General features: G+C 46.0%; 1 protein-coding gene across 1 annotated transcript in view; it reads right to left on the bottom strand.

Moving 5' to 3' along the window:
- Positions 1-18,176, bottom strand: part of LOC311238303 (cadherin-7-like) — a gene marked incomplete at both ends in the record, with an annotated part of 370,362 nt that overhangs the window by 180,798 nt on the left and 171,388 nt on the right. Inside the window, one exon of the mRNA XM_084326328.1 lies at positions 4,238-4,357. Coding sequence (XP_084182454.1) covers positions 4,238-4,357 — 120 coding nt within the window. The remainder of the gene's footprint in view (positions 1-4,237; positions 4,358-18,176) is intronic.

Raw genomic sequence — 18,176 nt, 5'->3', positions numbered from 1 at the left:
TCATATTGCATCAAGCGAGACTACCATTGGAGATCCAGTCACCCCAGGCGCTCAGATGTGAAAAAAAACGCCCCCTATCGTCTCCCGGATGGTAAATCACCATTTTGGATTGGACTCAATGAAAATGAATGGGAAAAAAAAACCCAGCACTCCACATTTGACTTCTCACTCATGTTCACTCTGGAGCCTCGGAGCCGCGGGGAATATGTGTTTTACTGTATACACGATGGATCAATCAAATTAGCGATTTTTTTGAATGGCGATCGGGAATTGGAATAAACCATTTGGATACCATCTGATCTCAGGTAAGGAATTTATGTTATCAGTATTAGGATAATCAGACTCGTTTTCACAGAGATATAAGCTTTTATGTGATTGTATGTTATCGCTGTTTGACTGTGCGCGCCGTCAGGAAATAGGAGACTCGATTTTCGGCTCGCCGCAAGAGCGTGCGTGCATACACATATACTATCGATATTCTAGCGTTTATTTTAAAACTATTCATGACATGGCCAAACAATGACAACATTCTAGAATATTCCAGTAAAAGGCGATTATCATGGAATGTGTTGTTTTTTCCGTGAAATCGAGTGATTTTCAAAATGCTAGAAAACGGAAACGGAAACAATCTGCCATGACAATGTTGACTGGAAAATGAGTCTTTGATAAGCGACGGGCAGATTAGACACATAGCCATAATTTAAAACATAGATTAGGCGATATTAACGTTAACATTGGAGTGGATGTGGGCATTCAAGGGACTAATAAGAAATTACACTTGGGCAGTCAAAGTGTTAATCGCAAATTAATCGACATTTATTTTTTCTACCTTAAACAGATCTTTTTCAAGTTCCAAGTTTTAATACTCTTATCAACATGCGAGTCAACAAATGCTTGCTTTATGCAGCCATTTAACACAAAAGGATGACCCTCATGCATTGCAAATTTGCATCAAATTCAAAACAGAGTGATGCACAAAATAACTTAAAAGAAAATAATAATTTAAAACAATGAATAAAGTGTGCATGAAATAATAGGGGAAAGAAAACGTTAGGAACTTGTTACACGTGGGTTACACTTGTCACCCACACAAGGGCTGAGTAATCACACACCCCCCCTCTCTCTCTCATACACACACTCTCCCAGCTCTCTTTCTCTCTTGCCCCTTCCTCATCTCTCTCACCCCCCTATCTCTCTATATATCTCACACACACACACACACACACACTTCAGAAACAAATATAGTATCAATGAGAGCATCAATAATACACCTGAGTGATGTCTAGTAATTTATTTCTTTTTTTAAGTAATTTTTTCTTTTTTTTTAAGTTAATTAGGAATGTTTAAAAAAATAGTGGCATTAATAGAATCGGGCGATAACACGTTAATACCGTGTTAACTTTGACAGCCTTAATATACACATGTAAAGGTTCAATAATAATAATAATAATAATTAGTACAAACTGGAGCACTTAAGAAAAGAGAAGAAATATGAAAATCCATGATGCCTGCTCTTCAGACAACCCAGCCATAATGTCTGCGGTTTATGAAGTAAGTCATCTCTTGTTGTACTTTTTTTTCTGCCTCCCCCCTCCTTCTCTCTTTCTCTCTTTCTCTCTATCTATCTATCTATCTATCTATCTATCTATCTATCTATCTATCTATCTATCTATCTATCTATCTATCTATCTATCTATCTATCTATCTATCTATCTATCTATCTATCTATCTATCTATCTATCTATCTATCTCTCTCTCTCTCTCTCTCTCTCTCTCTCTCTCTCTCTCTCTCTCTCTCTCTCTCTCTCTCTCTCTCTCTCTCTCTCTCTCTCTCTCTCTCTCTCTCTCTCTCTCTCTCTCTCTCTCTCTCTCTCTCTCTCTCTCTCTCTCTCTCTCTCTCTCTCTCTCTCTCTCTCTCTCACTGTTTGGTGTAGACAGGGGTGTAGCTCCAGATTCTGGGCCCCATGAAAGAATGTATTTGTAGGCCCCAGTGAATGCGAGCGCGTAAGCGCGCGAGCGGGAATTTTTTTGGCCATTTTTTTATTGATGAAAACGCATAATATGGTTTTCACCTATACATTCGGATCAGCAGTTCAGCACCTGCACTGTTGGTGGGTGAGCCTAGTAAAGGATGTCGCATTGCGTTCATCTTCAATGAATGGACCAATGCAATAGTCTACCAAAGCCCCCCCCCTCTCTCTATATATCTCACACACACACACACACACACACACACACACACACACGCACGCACGCACGCACGCACGCACACACGCACGCACGCACGCACGCACGCACACACACACACACTTCAGAAAGAAACATAGTATCAATGAGAGCATCAATAATACACCTGAGTGATGTCTAGTAAAAAAAAAAAAAAAAAATTTTTTTGCCCCCCCCCCAGTGCTGGGCCCTTGGAATCATCCTAAGCTACCCCCCCCCAGCTACGCCCCTGGGTGTAGACACTGTATTTCATTTAGCTGTAGAGCACCGCTCCTATTCCTTTAAATGTCCAAGTGTGAAAGCTGAACACTAAACTAATTTGTATGTCATAAATGTCTGGATGTAACAGTACTGTTTATCTGTATGTCATTAATGTCACGATTAATTGAAAATGGGGGACCCTGATGTAAACAAGACGAAAGTCTTTCTCTGGTCTGCATCCCCTTAACAATTGTGTGTATTGAGCCTTACTGTATTGTACCCATTCTACAATCTGTTAATAAAGTTGTCAATCGATCAATCAATCAATCAAAGACATATATTATTATCATAATATGATATTATCATATAAATTCCCGCATTGCAGTATTTTCTTTTCAGCCGAGCACTGTAACTTCGCTGATAAAACCTGAGACGCGTTACCGCCTAAATAATGTCGGATGGGTCGATGTCGATGTTGATGTTGATGCGGTATGTGTTTCTGTGAAATAGAGGGTGAAGCCTAATATTATGGAATGCCCCATGTGTGATATGTGTGTGTGTGTGTGTGTGTGTGTGTGTGTGTGTGTGTGTGTGTGTGTGTGTGTGTGTGTGTGTGTGTGTGTGTGTGTGTGTGTGTGTGTGTGTGTGTGTGTGTGTGTGTGTGTGTGTGTGTGTGTGTGTGTGTGTGTGTGTGTGTTTTTTTCTTCCCAGAGTGCTTTGCGTGAGCCTCAGCAGGGCAGTGGCTAATGAGGCAGCTCTGAAGATGGAGTGAGGGCTACAGCTGCACTTCTCAGCTTACCCCACACACCCCGCGAGTCAACAAACGAACTCGCACCTCGTCCTCCGCCGTATTCCACTCCCTGGATCACGTTCTATTCTTCAGCCATGCCTGTTTCCTTTGCTGTCATGTAGCCTACACACTGCACTGCAGGACAACACCTGCTGGGATTTGTTTTGTGAGCCACATACCATGTATACTGGTTCTGTTACCTAGGTGATTTAGCACGCCCTATGAGTCTGGGGGAGGGGGGCGAGGGGCGTGGGGTCAATGCTATTCTTATGGGAAGCGCTGTGCCAATTAATTAATATCAGGTCTTCTTTGACATGTGTACAACAATGTACAACAAAGGACAATGTGTATGATATCTATTTCAATTAATATAGGAATCTAATCTGCAATAGCCATACCTAACCATACATAACATCTGAAACAAAGGTGACAATCCAACACCTCCTGTGATGGTCCGACTAGCCACTCAAGGTTTTAAGATTATTCAGGTCTAGACAACGATGACAACACAAACATGATTCCTTGAGAGTAGAGTTGGACAATTGACCGACATTTTATCTAAATCACAATATGGCCTAGAGTGCAATATCCAAATTGCAGGGGGCTGCGATATTTGATAAAGTCAAAATGTAGTATTGCGTTGTGGTGCTGCAGAGATGCCCATGCCTACAGACCTCATTCTACCAATGTAAGAAAACTACTTTGTTTGGTACAGACCCCTGTAAAAATTACATCACCATCATTTTAATAATGGTGCAAAAAATACCATTCCCTCTAATATTGTGAATAATATTGCAACTGTCAAAAAAGAATTTCAATACAGTATGATATGTTTTCCATGTCATTCAGCGACCATGGGACCAGCTTTGGGACCAGGATTCCCTTTGGACAAAGAGGGCATGGCCGATGTCGTGTAGAGCATTGGTCCCACAACAGCCGTATCAGTGTCTTCCTTTCACAAGTCGTAACACAACCACATACTAATAGTCCTTAACGCTACTACAGTATTTTCTTTTGTACCTGTCTTTGGCTCCACAGAAAAGTAGGGCTGTCCGTGGATGATGCTGTAGACCACCCTGGCGCTGTTTCCATACGTGGGGTCGTCTGCATCGGTGGCTGCCACCTGGACCACCATGGTTCCTGGAAACAGACAGGCCTCTCTCATTAGTTTCCAAGACGATGTCTAGGATCCAAAGTCGACAGGAGCGTAATCGTGGCAACAACAGATATATAGGGTGACCAGTTCTTCCTGAACACAAAATAATGTTAACAGGAGAAGTACAGCGAGAATGTTCCTGCAGAGCAGTTTATCTAACATCCTTAGTCATTTGCAGTTCATATTGTACCATGCGTGTTCATATGCGTATGGTATGATGATCTTGATAGGAGATTTCCTTTAAAATACATTACTGTATGTATATGAGCTTGATTAGTTCACACTATCTATGTAAATATTCTATTAAAATATGATTTAACTGTTTGTGGAGATCATATTTTTATTGGCACATTTATAACATATTATTGTATATAACTATAAAAAAAAACGAACAAAAAAAGAAAATGGACGAAAAAATAAGAGAAAATAAAACGTACAGGCACCTGCGCTTGGCAAATGATTTCCTCTGGAGTACTTGCTTACTACTAGGAAGGTGGATGGGGTTAAGTTTGGAGCAACAGGCAGCTTTGATCGCCTTCCTCCTGAGAGTTTCCTCCGGGATCCTTCACAGGCTCCACAGGAGGATCTAATCTGTTCTACTGGCACTCTGCCCTGTGAGAAAATAACACCTGCCGTTCTCAACATAATGTGGATAATGCAAAAAGCTCATACTACTTCTTTCAGGGATCTTTTTTTTTATTGAATCATTTAGCAGTATCCTTTCGGATAACAGAAAATGCTTGGAGCTCAGTTCACCATGGAGCTCATGTAGGCAAAACGTAAGGTTATCCTATAACCCTAGTTATATGAGTATAGCGAGCGCTCTGCTCTATTGGAACTATCCCTTTATCCACTCTAATAATGAATAACTCTCTCCACACAATAACGCACCCACCTATTTACCTCCGCCTGGCCACACCCACATCCGCTCCTATATAAGCGGGGTCGTGGCCACACAATTAGCTCCTTCCCAAGTCTTTCACCACCGAAGGCGAAGACCATGGGGTCCTCAGTGAGTCAGAGCAGAGCGCTCGCTATACTCATATAACTAGGGTTATAGGATAACCTTACATTATAGATCGTATAGCTTTACGCTCTGCTCTATTGGAACACAGGAGCTGAGCAAAGCGAAAAGCTGGACAGATGTACCCGCTGAGGCCCCCTACAACCATCAGAACCGGGGAGGACCCGAGCCCCCCGGTCCCCCCTAGTGGAGAACGGGAGGGAATCGGATCCGACTGTGCGAAGAGGGTTTAGCACCTCAAACGCACAGGGTGAGCAGACCGTGGGACTTACCTTCGTTCAGAAGGACCCGCGACCACTCAGGCGCACATCCCACATGCCACCAGGGAACGGACGGGAAGCAAAACACCCCCGTCACAGCCCCCAACATCACAGGGTCGAGGTCAAGAAACCAACCCCATAGCAAGGCTGCAGCAGCGGAGCGCGGAGGAGGTCCCAGCCCTAGGACAACCTGAGGGCTAGGACCCCCTGAAAAAAGGGGCCTGGTGACCCCCAAGGAGGTTGATCCCTCAATCCAGGCAACGGGCCCCAAGAGCAGAACTCGACCTGTGCCTGGAGCACTGCGGACTAGACAGGCGCCTAAAGGGTCTACTGTGAGAACAGTATCCCGGCGGAAGGGGTGTTCGGTATGCTGTGCACCATGTCATAACCTACACAAACCCGACCCCCCAATCCAGCGCGGTCGAGGTTCAAAGAAGAGGCTGACACAATTGGCAGACGTCATGAAAGATGTGGGGGCACACTCTCGGGCAGACAGGGTCAAGCCCGGCCTCAACCCGAGAGTCGACTCTGCTACCAACACACCGGGGAACCAACCACCCCCCTATGTTTAGTTTAACAGGAGGCAGTTGTTCCCTTAACCCAGGGGTTCCCAAAGTGGGGGTCGCAATTTTTTATTATGCAGTCAGGCCACTGAACTTAGAAGCAGGCCAGGCCAGTGTTTCTAGTAGCAGCAGCGCAATAGTTAGAACAACCAGGAGATCACTGCAACTCACACAAGTTGGAGAACTCTCTCTCTCTCTCTCTCTCTTGCTCTCACACACACACAAAGGGAGCCGCATGTGATTGGTGGAGGCGGGACCCTTGTCTAATCTGCCCTTCGCTTATCAATGACTTGTTTGCAGTCAACATTGTCAAAACGGATAGTTTTTTAATCGGTTCATATCCTTTTTATAGCATTTCAAAAAGCTATTGAATTTTCTCGAAAATTTCAGGAAAATAGAAAGATTCCGTCATAAACGGCATTTATTGGAATATTCTCGAATACACTAGACACGTTGTCATTTGTCGGCCTATTTATGAATCGTTTTCAAATAAACGCTAGATTATCGATAGTATATGTGTACTCATGCACGCTATAGAAGCGAGCTGAGAAATCGATTCTCTTATTTCCTCAACAGCACACAGACACACACACACACACACACACACATTATACACATACGGGACACGCTGTTATCTCAGTGAAAACAGCTCTGATTATCCTAAAACTGGTAACATAGACTCCTTACCTTAGATCAGATGTTCTCCCAAAAGATTATTCCAATTCCCATCGCCATTCCAAATATCGATCGCGTTTAATGATTGATTATTGGCTGCTGTAAATATATATTCCAGGCTGCTTTCCATCTCGTGATAACTTCCCTCTTCATCAGACGGCTCGCCAGCATAGTGGAGCCAGTAGGCTCCCCCCCACACATCCACCAGTCTAATCGAATGGGCTGCAGTTACACAGGGATAGACGATAGGGGGCGGTATTTTCCCATCTGAGCTCCTAGAGGGGCTGCTGTACCAACGGGAGACTCGGTTGATGAAATATGAATTCAGATCGCTAATAAAAAAATAAAAGGACAATTAGCGTTGTCGGCATTCAACGGTCGACATGAAATATCGACATAACACGTCGCCGGCACTCAAAGTGTTAAGGGCAACTCGTAGTGGCATACACATGACACACACATCCACGACATCAATCCCTGTGACGCACGGGCCGACCCGGCATTTTCCCCCCGGAAAAGCACAAAGTCCTTTGGGGTACCAGAACAGCACATCTGTGCCCCGGCGGACAACGGGTTAACTGACCTGGTCCGGCGCCACCAGAACCAGTCCTGAGTCCTAGTCACGCCGCCATCCCCAATCCTAAGAGGGGGGTAGGTACGCGTGTCGATCCAAAACATCACAGAGGGCGACGGTCAGTACGCGAATGCACTGCTCCTGGTGGCCCACCTCATGGGCCTGAGACCCCTCCGCCAATGTATTGATCTACTCCGTCATATCCCCCCGGAGATGTACGTGAGCCGTCGAGTGTAACCTAGTGCACTGGCGCTCGGTAGAGATAAAAATCTCTTTCCCAGCCGCCCGCATAAAAAAACGCAGTTTCTATGAATTGGGCAACCAAGGCGCGCCAGCCCATAACGTGGTTCCACATTGAAAGCACCCAGGGCCAGCGCTATATGCACGTCGAGAACCCAAAACACATCAATGGTGAATTCTAATAAGAAACACCAAACAACGTTCCCTCCATGCTGTCTGGGACGAGCAGCAGGAAGCCGGTCAATAAGACACAGATACGGGTCTCATATGACACGTCTGAGGGTAAACCCTGTCAATTCTGCTCTTTACACAAGAGGGGAAGACAGAAAATCCCCCAGAGAGACCTCTACGTGAGTAACAATGGAAAAAGATATATGTAATTATTGAGCCAAGTGACCAAAGGCCCAATACACATTTTAATAGAGAGCAGAGCAGAAAACAAACAGTACAGCGGTCCACAGCACAGAGCCTGAAAAAACTCCAGTGACGTATTCCATGGCCGGGGAAATCCTGTGACCCACCTATCCTAATATGGAGTGGGACCAGGGAACCCCCCCCCCCCCTTCCCACTCCCTGTGACACGCTGACCCCACAGCCCGACAGGGAGACTGACGGACAGGATGCTGAACCCCCTGGCCAATCAGTAAAAGGGGGGAGGGGTTTATCAGTTCACCGCATATGACCCCACACCCCTGATACGATGCAACAACAAAGCAGCGCCATGACACCAGTTGTTAGCACGGTACATGAAAGCGCATATACCTGTTAGGGTAATAGCTTTACATTCTGCACGCCAGCCACAGACGATAAACTAGTTTGTGTAAAAAACAGGCTTTTATACAAGGCTTAGGCTCATGTGCGAAACTTGCCACCCGCATTTTTATACCTTTACCCTAAAGTAAAGAAAAAACAACAGATTTGAAAGAGAGGGTCCAAGGACCTTGGTACAATAGCTATATATGTAACCAATTCTGCAGGCTAACACTCAACCCAGTTGTGGACTCAATGCCACGTTTACTTAAACGTAACATGAACACACACAACCCCCTTCATACAATAAAAAAGGCAAAAGTTCACTCTTACTACTGCAAGAAGGACGCCGTATTTTATGATGAGAGAAGACATATGTCCTCTACCAAGTGCTTGCCACAGGCCTTGCTAAGCTCATACATAATAGCGACCAAAAAAACTGACAGAGAAAACTGCCCCACTCCCTAAGCAAGAACACAACCCCAACAGTAGTTGAGGGTTTACATTGTATCCCCAAATATATAGTGAATAAACACACAGTAACAAAAAACAGTAAAGAGGGACCCTTTATTTAATAACTAAATCATATTTTTTGTGGGGGGGGACAGGGGCAAACAGGGGAGTCACTAGCATCACCTGTCACGTGCAGAACGCCGTTTGCCCCCACAGGAAGCCGGCCCGGAGGGACGGTGCTGAGGAGCCTCCTGGTCACGTCGATCCCTACCATTCCCTCCGGGCGCAGGGCGACTGGCTGCAGCGGTAGCGGCACTTCCTCCACTCCTGGCCTTCTTCGCGGAAGGCCCAGCAGCGGCAGTGGTGACGGTGGCAACGGCCGCAGGCCTCTGCCAGCGTTGCCTCCTCCTCGCGTCACCGGTGGCATTGGGTCTGGGAAAATGGGGCTGGAGCACGGAGCGCTCCTCCTCCATCTCCCTGCAGGCTGCCGTCATCTGCTGCATGGCCGACCCGAAAAGTCCAGCATCGGAGAGGGAAACCGTGAGCAGTGGAATCCTCCTCTGGTCCGGCACCTGCGCCTGCTCCAGCCAAAGGTGACGCTGGATGAGATTGGCCAGGGCGCGCTCCTTCCCGGCGGCTATCGCCTGCAGCTGGGTCAGATGCAGGATGGCTTCAGGTGCCTGGGCGTGGAGGTACCATTGATGGTCATCTAGTACCGTCCCGCCCGCCATCAGCCGAGACATGTAGCGCGCCAGCTGCGCAATGTTGGAGGTTGCAGCCAGGCTCTGTGTCGAGGCGATGTACACCTGGTCACTCCACTCTCTCTCACAGGACGACGTTGCCAGAGATGACCTATCATGTCATCGGGAACAGGTGCCGGCAGTGGCTGCAGCAACGCCATGCCATTGGCGGCTGCGGCGGCCGCCATGAGCTCGGGGAACAAGGCAAGCAACTCCCCTTGCATACCTTCTTCCACGTCACTCGCATCCCTCACGTACGGGAGGCTGCACTGGGCGCCATCGTCCGACGCGACAGATAGCTGGGCATCTCGTCTCCGGGTTGGAGGTTTTAACCCAGTCCCAGAGTACAAGGAACCCCAGGGAGACGTAGCACTCCCTGCCACTCCCTGCAGGGGAGAGTGACACGTCTCCGCTGGGCCTTCGAACAAGAGAGCCCCCGCCCCCTCCATGTAATCATCAGTCTCCATCGGATATGGAGAAGAGGCGAGAGAACTCTCGCTCGGCTCCAGCACAACACTACAACCAAGCCGTTCACCCCCGCTGCTCGCCGTCTTACGATGAGAGCGAGCCGAGGCGAAGAGTCTGCGACGCAAATCCCCGGCCGACTGTCCTCTGGCGGGGGAACCAGGGCCGGAACTCGGCCACCTCACAGGAGATGGGAGCTCAACGGCCCCTCGGCGAAGCACACTCTCCTCCTGCCATGACTGTGGAACCAGAGACGCCCCACGACGCACGGAGGACGCCGCGATAGTGAAGCGCTGGTGGAGGGTAGCGTTGTAGTCGTCTAGACCCTCCGATGGTGAAGACATTATCTCTTTGTTTTTTCGAAAAATAGCGAGATAGAAAAAACAAAGATACAATGTCAACGTAGCTCCTCTCCAACAAATTACTTTGGCACTAAACTTAAAGTGGTGTATACAGACACTTTCGGTGGTGAAAGTAGGGAAGTAGCTGATTGTGTGGCCAGATGTGTGAGCGGATGTGGGTGTGGCCAGGCGGAGGTAAATAGGTGGGTGCATGTGGAGAAAGTTATTCACTATTAGAGTGGATAAAGGGATAGTTCCAATAAAGCAGAGCGTAAAGCTATACGATCTAGAACATCTATTAGACAGTGAATAGTTCCAGTTAGGAGATCTTGGTCTGGTTTCCAAGAAGTATGAATGAATGAATGACTTTTATTTATATAGCACCCTTCACAGCACGAATGCACAGGTTGCTTTACACTACAGCTTAGTATATAAAAAACAAAAACAAAAATCTGAAATAAATGACAACAACAACAGCAGTTAACACTTTGATCGCCATGGGTTAAATTCATAATTTACCATCCCTCGCCAGCTCTATTTGTCTATGGAGAAGTTCCCCTTCTTTGCAGGGCTATAACTTTTTAAATTCTATTGCTACATTGCCATTATTATGGCCCATTCAATGTCCGATATGTATTGTTCAGGGTGTAGCAACGTTAAACTTTTTCATTCACATATTCATACTAAAATATGGTCTAAAGTATAAGTATGTTTTTATCGTTTTCTGCAGCTTTCTTCAGAACGTGATTTATAGCCCTAAATGCATTATATTGATGATCAGATACAGTTTGGTAGGAATCTGTGCGAGATGAAAAATTTCAACTGGACGTACTTCTAGAATGATCTACGTATGATCTGATGATGACCGGATGGGCGGGGGATCGTTTATAATTCCGTGGGCAGCGTTAGATGATTCATCCAGAGTGGGTCATATGTTCATCATAGCAGTTTATATGGAATACGTTAGAAAATAACGCTGAATCTTACCGTATGTTCCTCGCGCCGTTGGACGATCAGCGTGGAGTAGACCGTTTTCGATTATGGGATGTTGATCCTGATGAACCATTTCCAGGTTGTATAATACTATATACGTCCAAATAACGTTGTTTATTGAGTTAGGGCGAGCGATTGATCATCCAGTGTGTTGAGATGGAGTCCGGCTACCGATCGCGAGTGCCCGGAGCACATATGGATGAGCACTTCCTGTTTGGCGCACCCCTCCCTCTTGGCCGATCTGCCGATCGGCCACCAGATGGCGCTCTCGAACCGTTAGACAGTTGAGTGGAGCTCACCAGTACATCTCAGGGCTCCGGAAAATAAATATGATTTCGATGACAGATTTTTGAAATATTGACATCAAAGACGAGTTACGGCGTCTTCGGCAGAATGAGCATGGCTAGGAATGACGTCTTAACTCGTCATCGGCGATCATAGTGTTAAAAACAGTGAAATAAATGACAACAACAACAACAACAGCAGTTAAAAACAGTGAAACTATAGGAACGGTGAGGGCAAGAAAGAGTGCCTATGTATGACCAAAGGCCTGTCTAAACATATGTGTTTTTAGTTGTTTTTTAAAAGAGTTTTCAGAGGGGGCAGTTTGCAGGTCCAGGGGGAGAGCGTTCCAGAGCCTTGGTGCCGTCACCTCGAAGGATCGATCAGCCCTTGTTTTTAGCCTGGACCTGGGGACCACCAGGAGGTGCTGATCGGCAGATCTGAGTGAGCGGGTGTTGGTGTACGGATGGATGAGTTCAGTGATGTAGATAGGGGCCTGACTGTGGAGTGCTCTGAAAGTAAAAGTAAGGACTTTGAAGTGAATTCTACAGTGTACCGAGAGCCAGTGCAGGGATGCCAGAATGGGAGTGATGTGACATGATTTTTTTTACCTTGTGAGTAGCCTGGCTGCAGCATTTTGGACCATTTGTAGTTTGTCTGTGGATGATTTGGTGAGACAGGTGAAAAGTGAGTTGCAGTAGTCAAGCCTAGAGGAAATAAAAGTATGCACGGACAGTTCTAATTCAGTGTGAGACTTCAGTCAGAGTGCGATATGATGGTGCATAGTTTTGCGATATTTCTGAGGTGAAAAAAGCAGGTGAGTGTTTTGACATGTTTGTCTAGGTTCATGGCCTGGTCAAGACAACACCCAGGTTTCTCAGATGGGGGCGTATCTTGTCTTTAAGGGACCCCAAATGAGTGGCCACTCTAGCTGCAGTCTTTTCAGCTGCTACGATCAACACCTCCGTTTTTGCAGCATTTAATTGGAGGAAGTTACTCCCCATCCAACTCTCAATGCTGAGCAGGCACTCCTGGAGAAGGCTGAGTTTCTCCAATTTATCGGGTTTAAAAGCGCAAAGTAGCTGTATGTCGTCTGAGTAGCAGTGGTATTTAATGCCAGTGAATTTATTGATGAGGAAGCATATAAATGGCAAAAAGGAGTGGTCCTAGCACAGATCCCTGTGGTACCCCGCATGAGGGGGGTGGGGTCAGATTTAAAGGGACCCACAGCCACCGAGAACGTTCTCTCCCTTAGATAAGAGGCAAACCATTTTAGAGCGCTCCCAGAGATGCCCACCCACTCCCTGAGCCTGTCCAAAAGGATGCTGTGGTTGACTGTATCAAACATTGCGCTCAGGTCTAACAGAACCAGAACAGAGCATTCGCCAGAGTCAGCGGACATCAAGAGATCATTTGGTACTCTGAGAAGGGAAGATTCAGTGGAGTGGAGTTTGCGGAAGCCAGATTGGAATATGTCAGAGATGTTATTTTGTGACATGTGGGTGGTGAGCTGGTTGGCTACAACCTGTTCTAACACCTTTGATACAAAAGGCAGCTTGGAGATGGGTCTGTAGTTGTTATGGATGGTGGGGTCTAGGTTGGGATTTTTGAGGAGTGGCTGTACAACTGCCTCCTTAAAATAAATGGGCGGCCGGGTAGTGCAGCGGACTAAGCGTCTGTCTACCACCACAGAGACAGTGGGATCGAATCCAGCTGTGGTGCTTCCGGGTTGGCCGACCGTCCATACTAACACAATTGGCAGTGTTAGAGGGTGGGAAACCCGGCGAGGGTGGGTCCTGGTCGTTGTAAACAGCGACTCCTACAGTTCGGTCGGGGCGCCTGCACAGCAAGTGAAGGATCTAGGAGAGGTAGTGTGACCTTCCACACGTTACACTCTCCAAGTGAGAGTCCGCGCTGCCAGGTGAAAAGAAGCGGTGGGCTGGGTAGCCTACACATGTGTCGGAGGAAGCATGTAATAGTCCCGACGGTAGGGGGTAGAGTGCGCAATGACCAGGAAGGGGATTGGGAATTGGCATAAAGACTAACATTGGGATGGGAGAAAAACGGAAAAAGGAGGAAAAAGACAATAAAAAAAAACAATAAAAATTGATTGGGACAGAACCAGAGGCTAGTGATGAGTTTATAATAGTGACTAGACTGGGGCCAACAGAGGAAAAAACGTCCTTGAACATGGATGTAGAAAGGATGTCTAGGGGGCTCGAGGAGGTCTTCATGGAGGTGACTAAAATGGTGAGATCATCCAGAGAGACAGGTGAAAAATTGATCAGGGATACTAAAGTGATGGGATGGAGGGTTAGGGGGGATAGAGAAGGAGTGATGTTTGCCATTATATTAGCAACCTTGGTGACAACAAATTTAAGAAAGCAGTCCTCATTTGACAGCACTGGTGTAGGGGGGGGGGGGCTGACAAGCGTGTTAATGGTTTTAAATAATACTTTGGGATTGTGCTTGTTGGATGAGATTAAATGACTGAACATTTAAGCAGCCCTGGCGGACTTTACTGACTTATTAAACTCAGCCCTCAGCTCTTTGAGGTATAGACGATGAACTTCTAAATTAGAGGTTTTCCAGCGTCTCTCTGCAAAAAGATCCCAGTTATTTGATGGGGATCGAGTAGATCCATTTCCGGTTTGTATAATACTAATACACGCCCAAATCATGTCGATTATTGAGTTATGGCAGCGATCCATATCCACGGTGTGTGGCTAGAGTCCCGCGACGATATGCGAGTGGCCGGACGGATTTAGGAGACGCACCCATATCCAACCAGCCATTTCCGGTTTGGCAACTCGCCGATCATCCACCAGGGGGCAGTATTGAAGCGTTGCAGAGTTGTGCCGAGTCCCACTGCATCAGACAAGGCTCCGTGAGGGAAATATGAATACCATGGCGAAAATATGAAATATGATCACAATAACGTCGTATGCCGTGATCTGGCAGAATTAGCATGAACTTGAACCACGTCGTACAACGTGATTGGCGCAGGATGTGTTAAGGTCATCTTAGGCTATGTGTCCACTCAAAGCCTTTTTTTCAAGGCGGACCGCTTTGAAAAAAGAAGAAAAAAAAGCTCCAAGCCTTTTTTCTGAGGCTCGCGCCAGCCGCGGCTCCGCCCCTTCCTCGATGAGTTACATTGATGAGCGCGCTCCTTTTCCAAAAGTTTAACTAGTTTCAACTTTATGAGCTGGGAGCGCTCCGCCAAAAACGCTGCCGCCCAGAGCTCATAAAACGCGAGGCGCGTCGCTGGGAAGAGGAGCGAGCCTGTCGCTTCTCCAGCATAGAAATGAATGACAGAAAGGAGCTGACAACTCATAAAACGTCGGCTATGGACACAAGCCCTTAAGGTGCATACATATTAAAAGTGCTTAGCTGGACCAATACATTTTAAGCTTAACTGAGACTGGAGAAAGTGGACTCACTTATTCAAGACCAAATACCAAAGCAGTGGGCAAATAAAAAAATCTTTAAAAATAAAACAGCAGTGTTTTTCACTGAATATAACACATTTGACAGAGAACTTCTGTCGTCTTGGATTTTAATGCTATAATATACAGTTGAAGACTATTCATTCATTGTTAATCTCTGCCTGCTCTGTTGGCAGCCAGAGTGTGACTGAACACAACGCACATTATCCTTCCATATGTTTCGTTTTTTTCCTCCACGATTCATTCAGAACAATGCTTTTCATTTTCAGAATAGTTGTATGTTCCTCCAGCCTAACATTTTCTGCCATATGCTCACATGGAAGATCAGTAGAGGACAATAGAGTAGGCAATAATAGGGGTTGTGGTACGTTTGTATAAAAATCATATATAAGATACTGTAACTGAGGAGTGTAAATGCCATGTTTGCCATGTTTTCCTGCCAGACTGAATAGCTGTCTCTGTGTATTGTTTTATGTATTGTAACTATTGATTGTATTTCTTGCGTAGGCCTACTGCTGCTACCATGTGCCAGGTGAAAAATATACTTTAATCTCAATGAGACTTCCTGGATAATCAAGATGTTTTTGTGGTTTAGTATGGAACACGGTTCAATTTATTGTTAATAATAATAGGGAGGTGTAGTGGTTACGTCATTGCCGTTTTTCGTGTTCCACCCTCTGTCCAATGCAATGTATTTCCCCATTGCCCATTGCTAAATCGCCTCGTTTAAAACAAATAAAGCATTAACATTTGCATGGTGTACCTTTCTGTGCTTATTCATCCACAAGCTATAGCTCAACATGAAAATATTCGCAATTAATCATAAAAAAAATCATAAAGCTTTTCAATTTCCATGCGGCATAATTGTTACAATAGCCGATAATCCATTTTCCCAATGATAAATCCGTATACGAGTGGACCAACCAGTGACGTCAGACTACACCTCCCTATAATAGCTTGGAGCACATTTCAAGATAAGTATTGGAATGCGCCGGAGGAATGCTAGCTAGCACGGAGGCTAACAGCAGGGAGGTTAACAGCTGGGCGGCGGCTAGCAGCTAACAGCTGATCAGCAGAGGTGAGTAACGTTGGATATGTCCAGAGGTAGACTATTAGAGTAGAGCTGAAATGTGTTCAAGACAATACTGAGAAAGTCAACACTTATTCATCCAACTTGCAGTGAAAAGTAAAAAGTACAATTTAGTACAAAAAACACAAATTTGTCTCGGAGAAGCTGCAACATATACAATTTACAATTTAGTAATTTAGCTGATGCTTTTATCCAAAGCGACTTACAGATTGTGAACAAAATGTCACCAAGAGGGGTACATCTCTGGCAGGGTCAGTGGCATTGTTCGTCAAATAATATTGAGCTTGATCATTACACTCTGAGTTAGAGTTGTTCCGATACCGATACTGTAGCATATTAGGGTTCTTATACTCTATAAGAATAACACCCGGAGACACGATGCTTGTTTACAACTCAGGTTTACTTGGTCAAGTGTGGTCGCAATACAGGGCATGCCAATAGTGGCCAGTAGAGGGTGCTGGCACTCTAGCTATAGGCTATGGATATGTAATATCCAATACATTACACTCCTTCCCTGTAAATACAAACTCATACTGTTTCGTTTTTCTTTTACTTTGTTATCCACATAACCAAAATCACTTCAACAATTACTGGCATAACTCAATATGTTATAACAACACCCGTATCTTTAAAGTGCCTTTGTTCTATTAAAACATCCACCGAACATAACATCACTAATACGAAAGAACATTTGTTTCTCTTTAACCCGCTTGAGTCTCATCTAATCATTCTTGAACCTTGCTGGTGTCCTGTGCACTCTTTGCGGGTACCGGCGCAGGGTAGGACTGCTTGCTTTAACAGGTGTCGGCAGAGTGTCTCTGGGTTGAGCTGTACCCTGCGATGGTTTATGCTGTGTTGGGCTTTGCTGCAGCTGCGGTGTCGGTTCAGGGCTGTCATTTGCAGGCCTCCTCGGAGTGTGAGCTGGTCCTGGTGTGGACTCCCTGGTGATCTGAGTCTCTTTAGTGGTTGGTCTGACAGACGGCTCTGTGAAATCCTGAGTCTGTGTCACATTGTGACTGGTGTGTTGGTATGGTGTTTCTTCTCTGGAGAACAGTAAGTGGTCGATATGGACTGAGCGCTGTCTCCCTCCATCGTCGATCAGGTACCTGACTGGTCCGAGGCGCTTTACCACTGTTGCTCTTAACCACTTTTCCTTTCCCTCACGAAGTTTTTTACACGCACTTTGTCACCTGGCTATAGGTCTCTCAGCTTTGTTGTTGTTTTGTCATGGTATGTATTTTGCTTTAGTTGTTTTACTTCAACTGTTCTCGCCAGGCTTGGTTTGAGTAGACTGAATCTGGTTCTCAGTTGACGTTTTAAGAACAGCTCCGCTGGTGGGACTCCTGTCACAGAGTGCAGTGTGCTCCTGTACATAAACAGGAAGTTTGCCAGTCTGTGTTGTAGTGACAGTTTGGTCTGCAGAACCTCTTCTCCAATAACCTGTTTCATGAGCTTTAACGGTTCGTACGGACCTCTCCGCTGCGCCGTTCGAGGCGGGGTGGTATGCTGGCACCAGTGTCTGTTTGATACCGTTGCTCCTCAGAAACTGTTTGAACTCACAGGATGTAAATTGTGGTCCATTATCTGAAACCACTTCTTCTGGTAGGCCCTGAGAAGCAAATATGTTCCGGAGAACGTCAATGGTCTTACTGCTGTAGTGGTTGTTATGGGAACAACTTCGAGCCATTTTGAGTGACTATCAACGAGTACCAGTAAGTACTGTTTGTCTTTCTCACAGAAGTCTATGTGTATCCTCTGCCATACACTGGCTGGCCACTGCCAACAGTGCAGCGGGGCTGCGGCGGGCAGTGTTCTCTCTGACTGACACGCTCCACAGTGCTGTACTGTTTTCTCAATGTCATTATCCATGTGGGGCCACCACACATACGATCTTGCGAATGCTTTCA

Source organism: Notolepis coatsorum (assembly GCF_963971535.1).
Source record: "Notolepis coatsorum genome assembly, chromosome: 12".
Classification (NCBI taxonomy): domain Eukaryota; kingdom Metazoa; phylum Chordata; class Actinopteri; order Aulopiformes; family Paralepididae; genus Notolepis; species Notolepis coatsorum.
The sequence above is the reverse complement of the archived record's forward strand: the minus strand, read 5'-3'. Positions and strand labels throughout refer to the sequence as shown.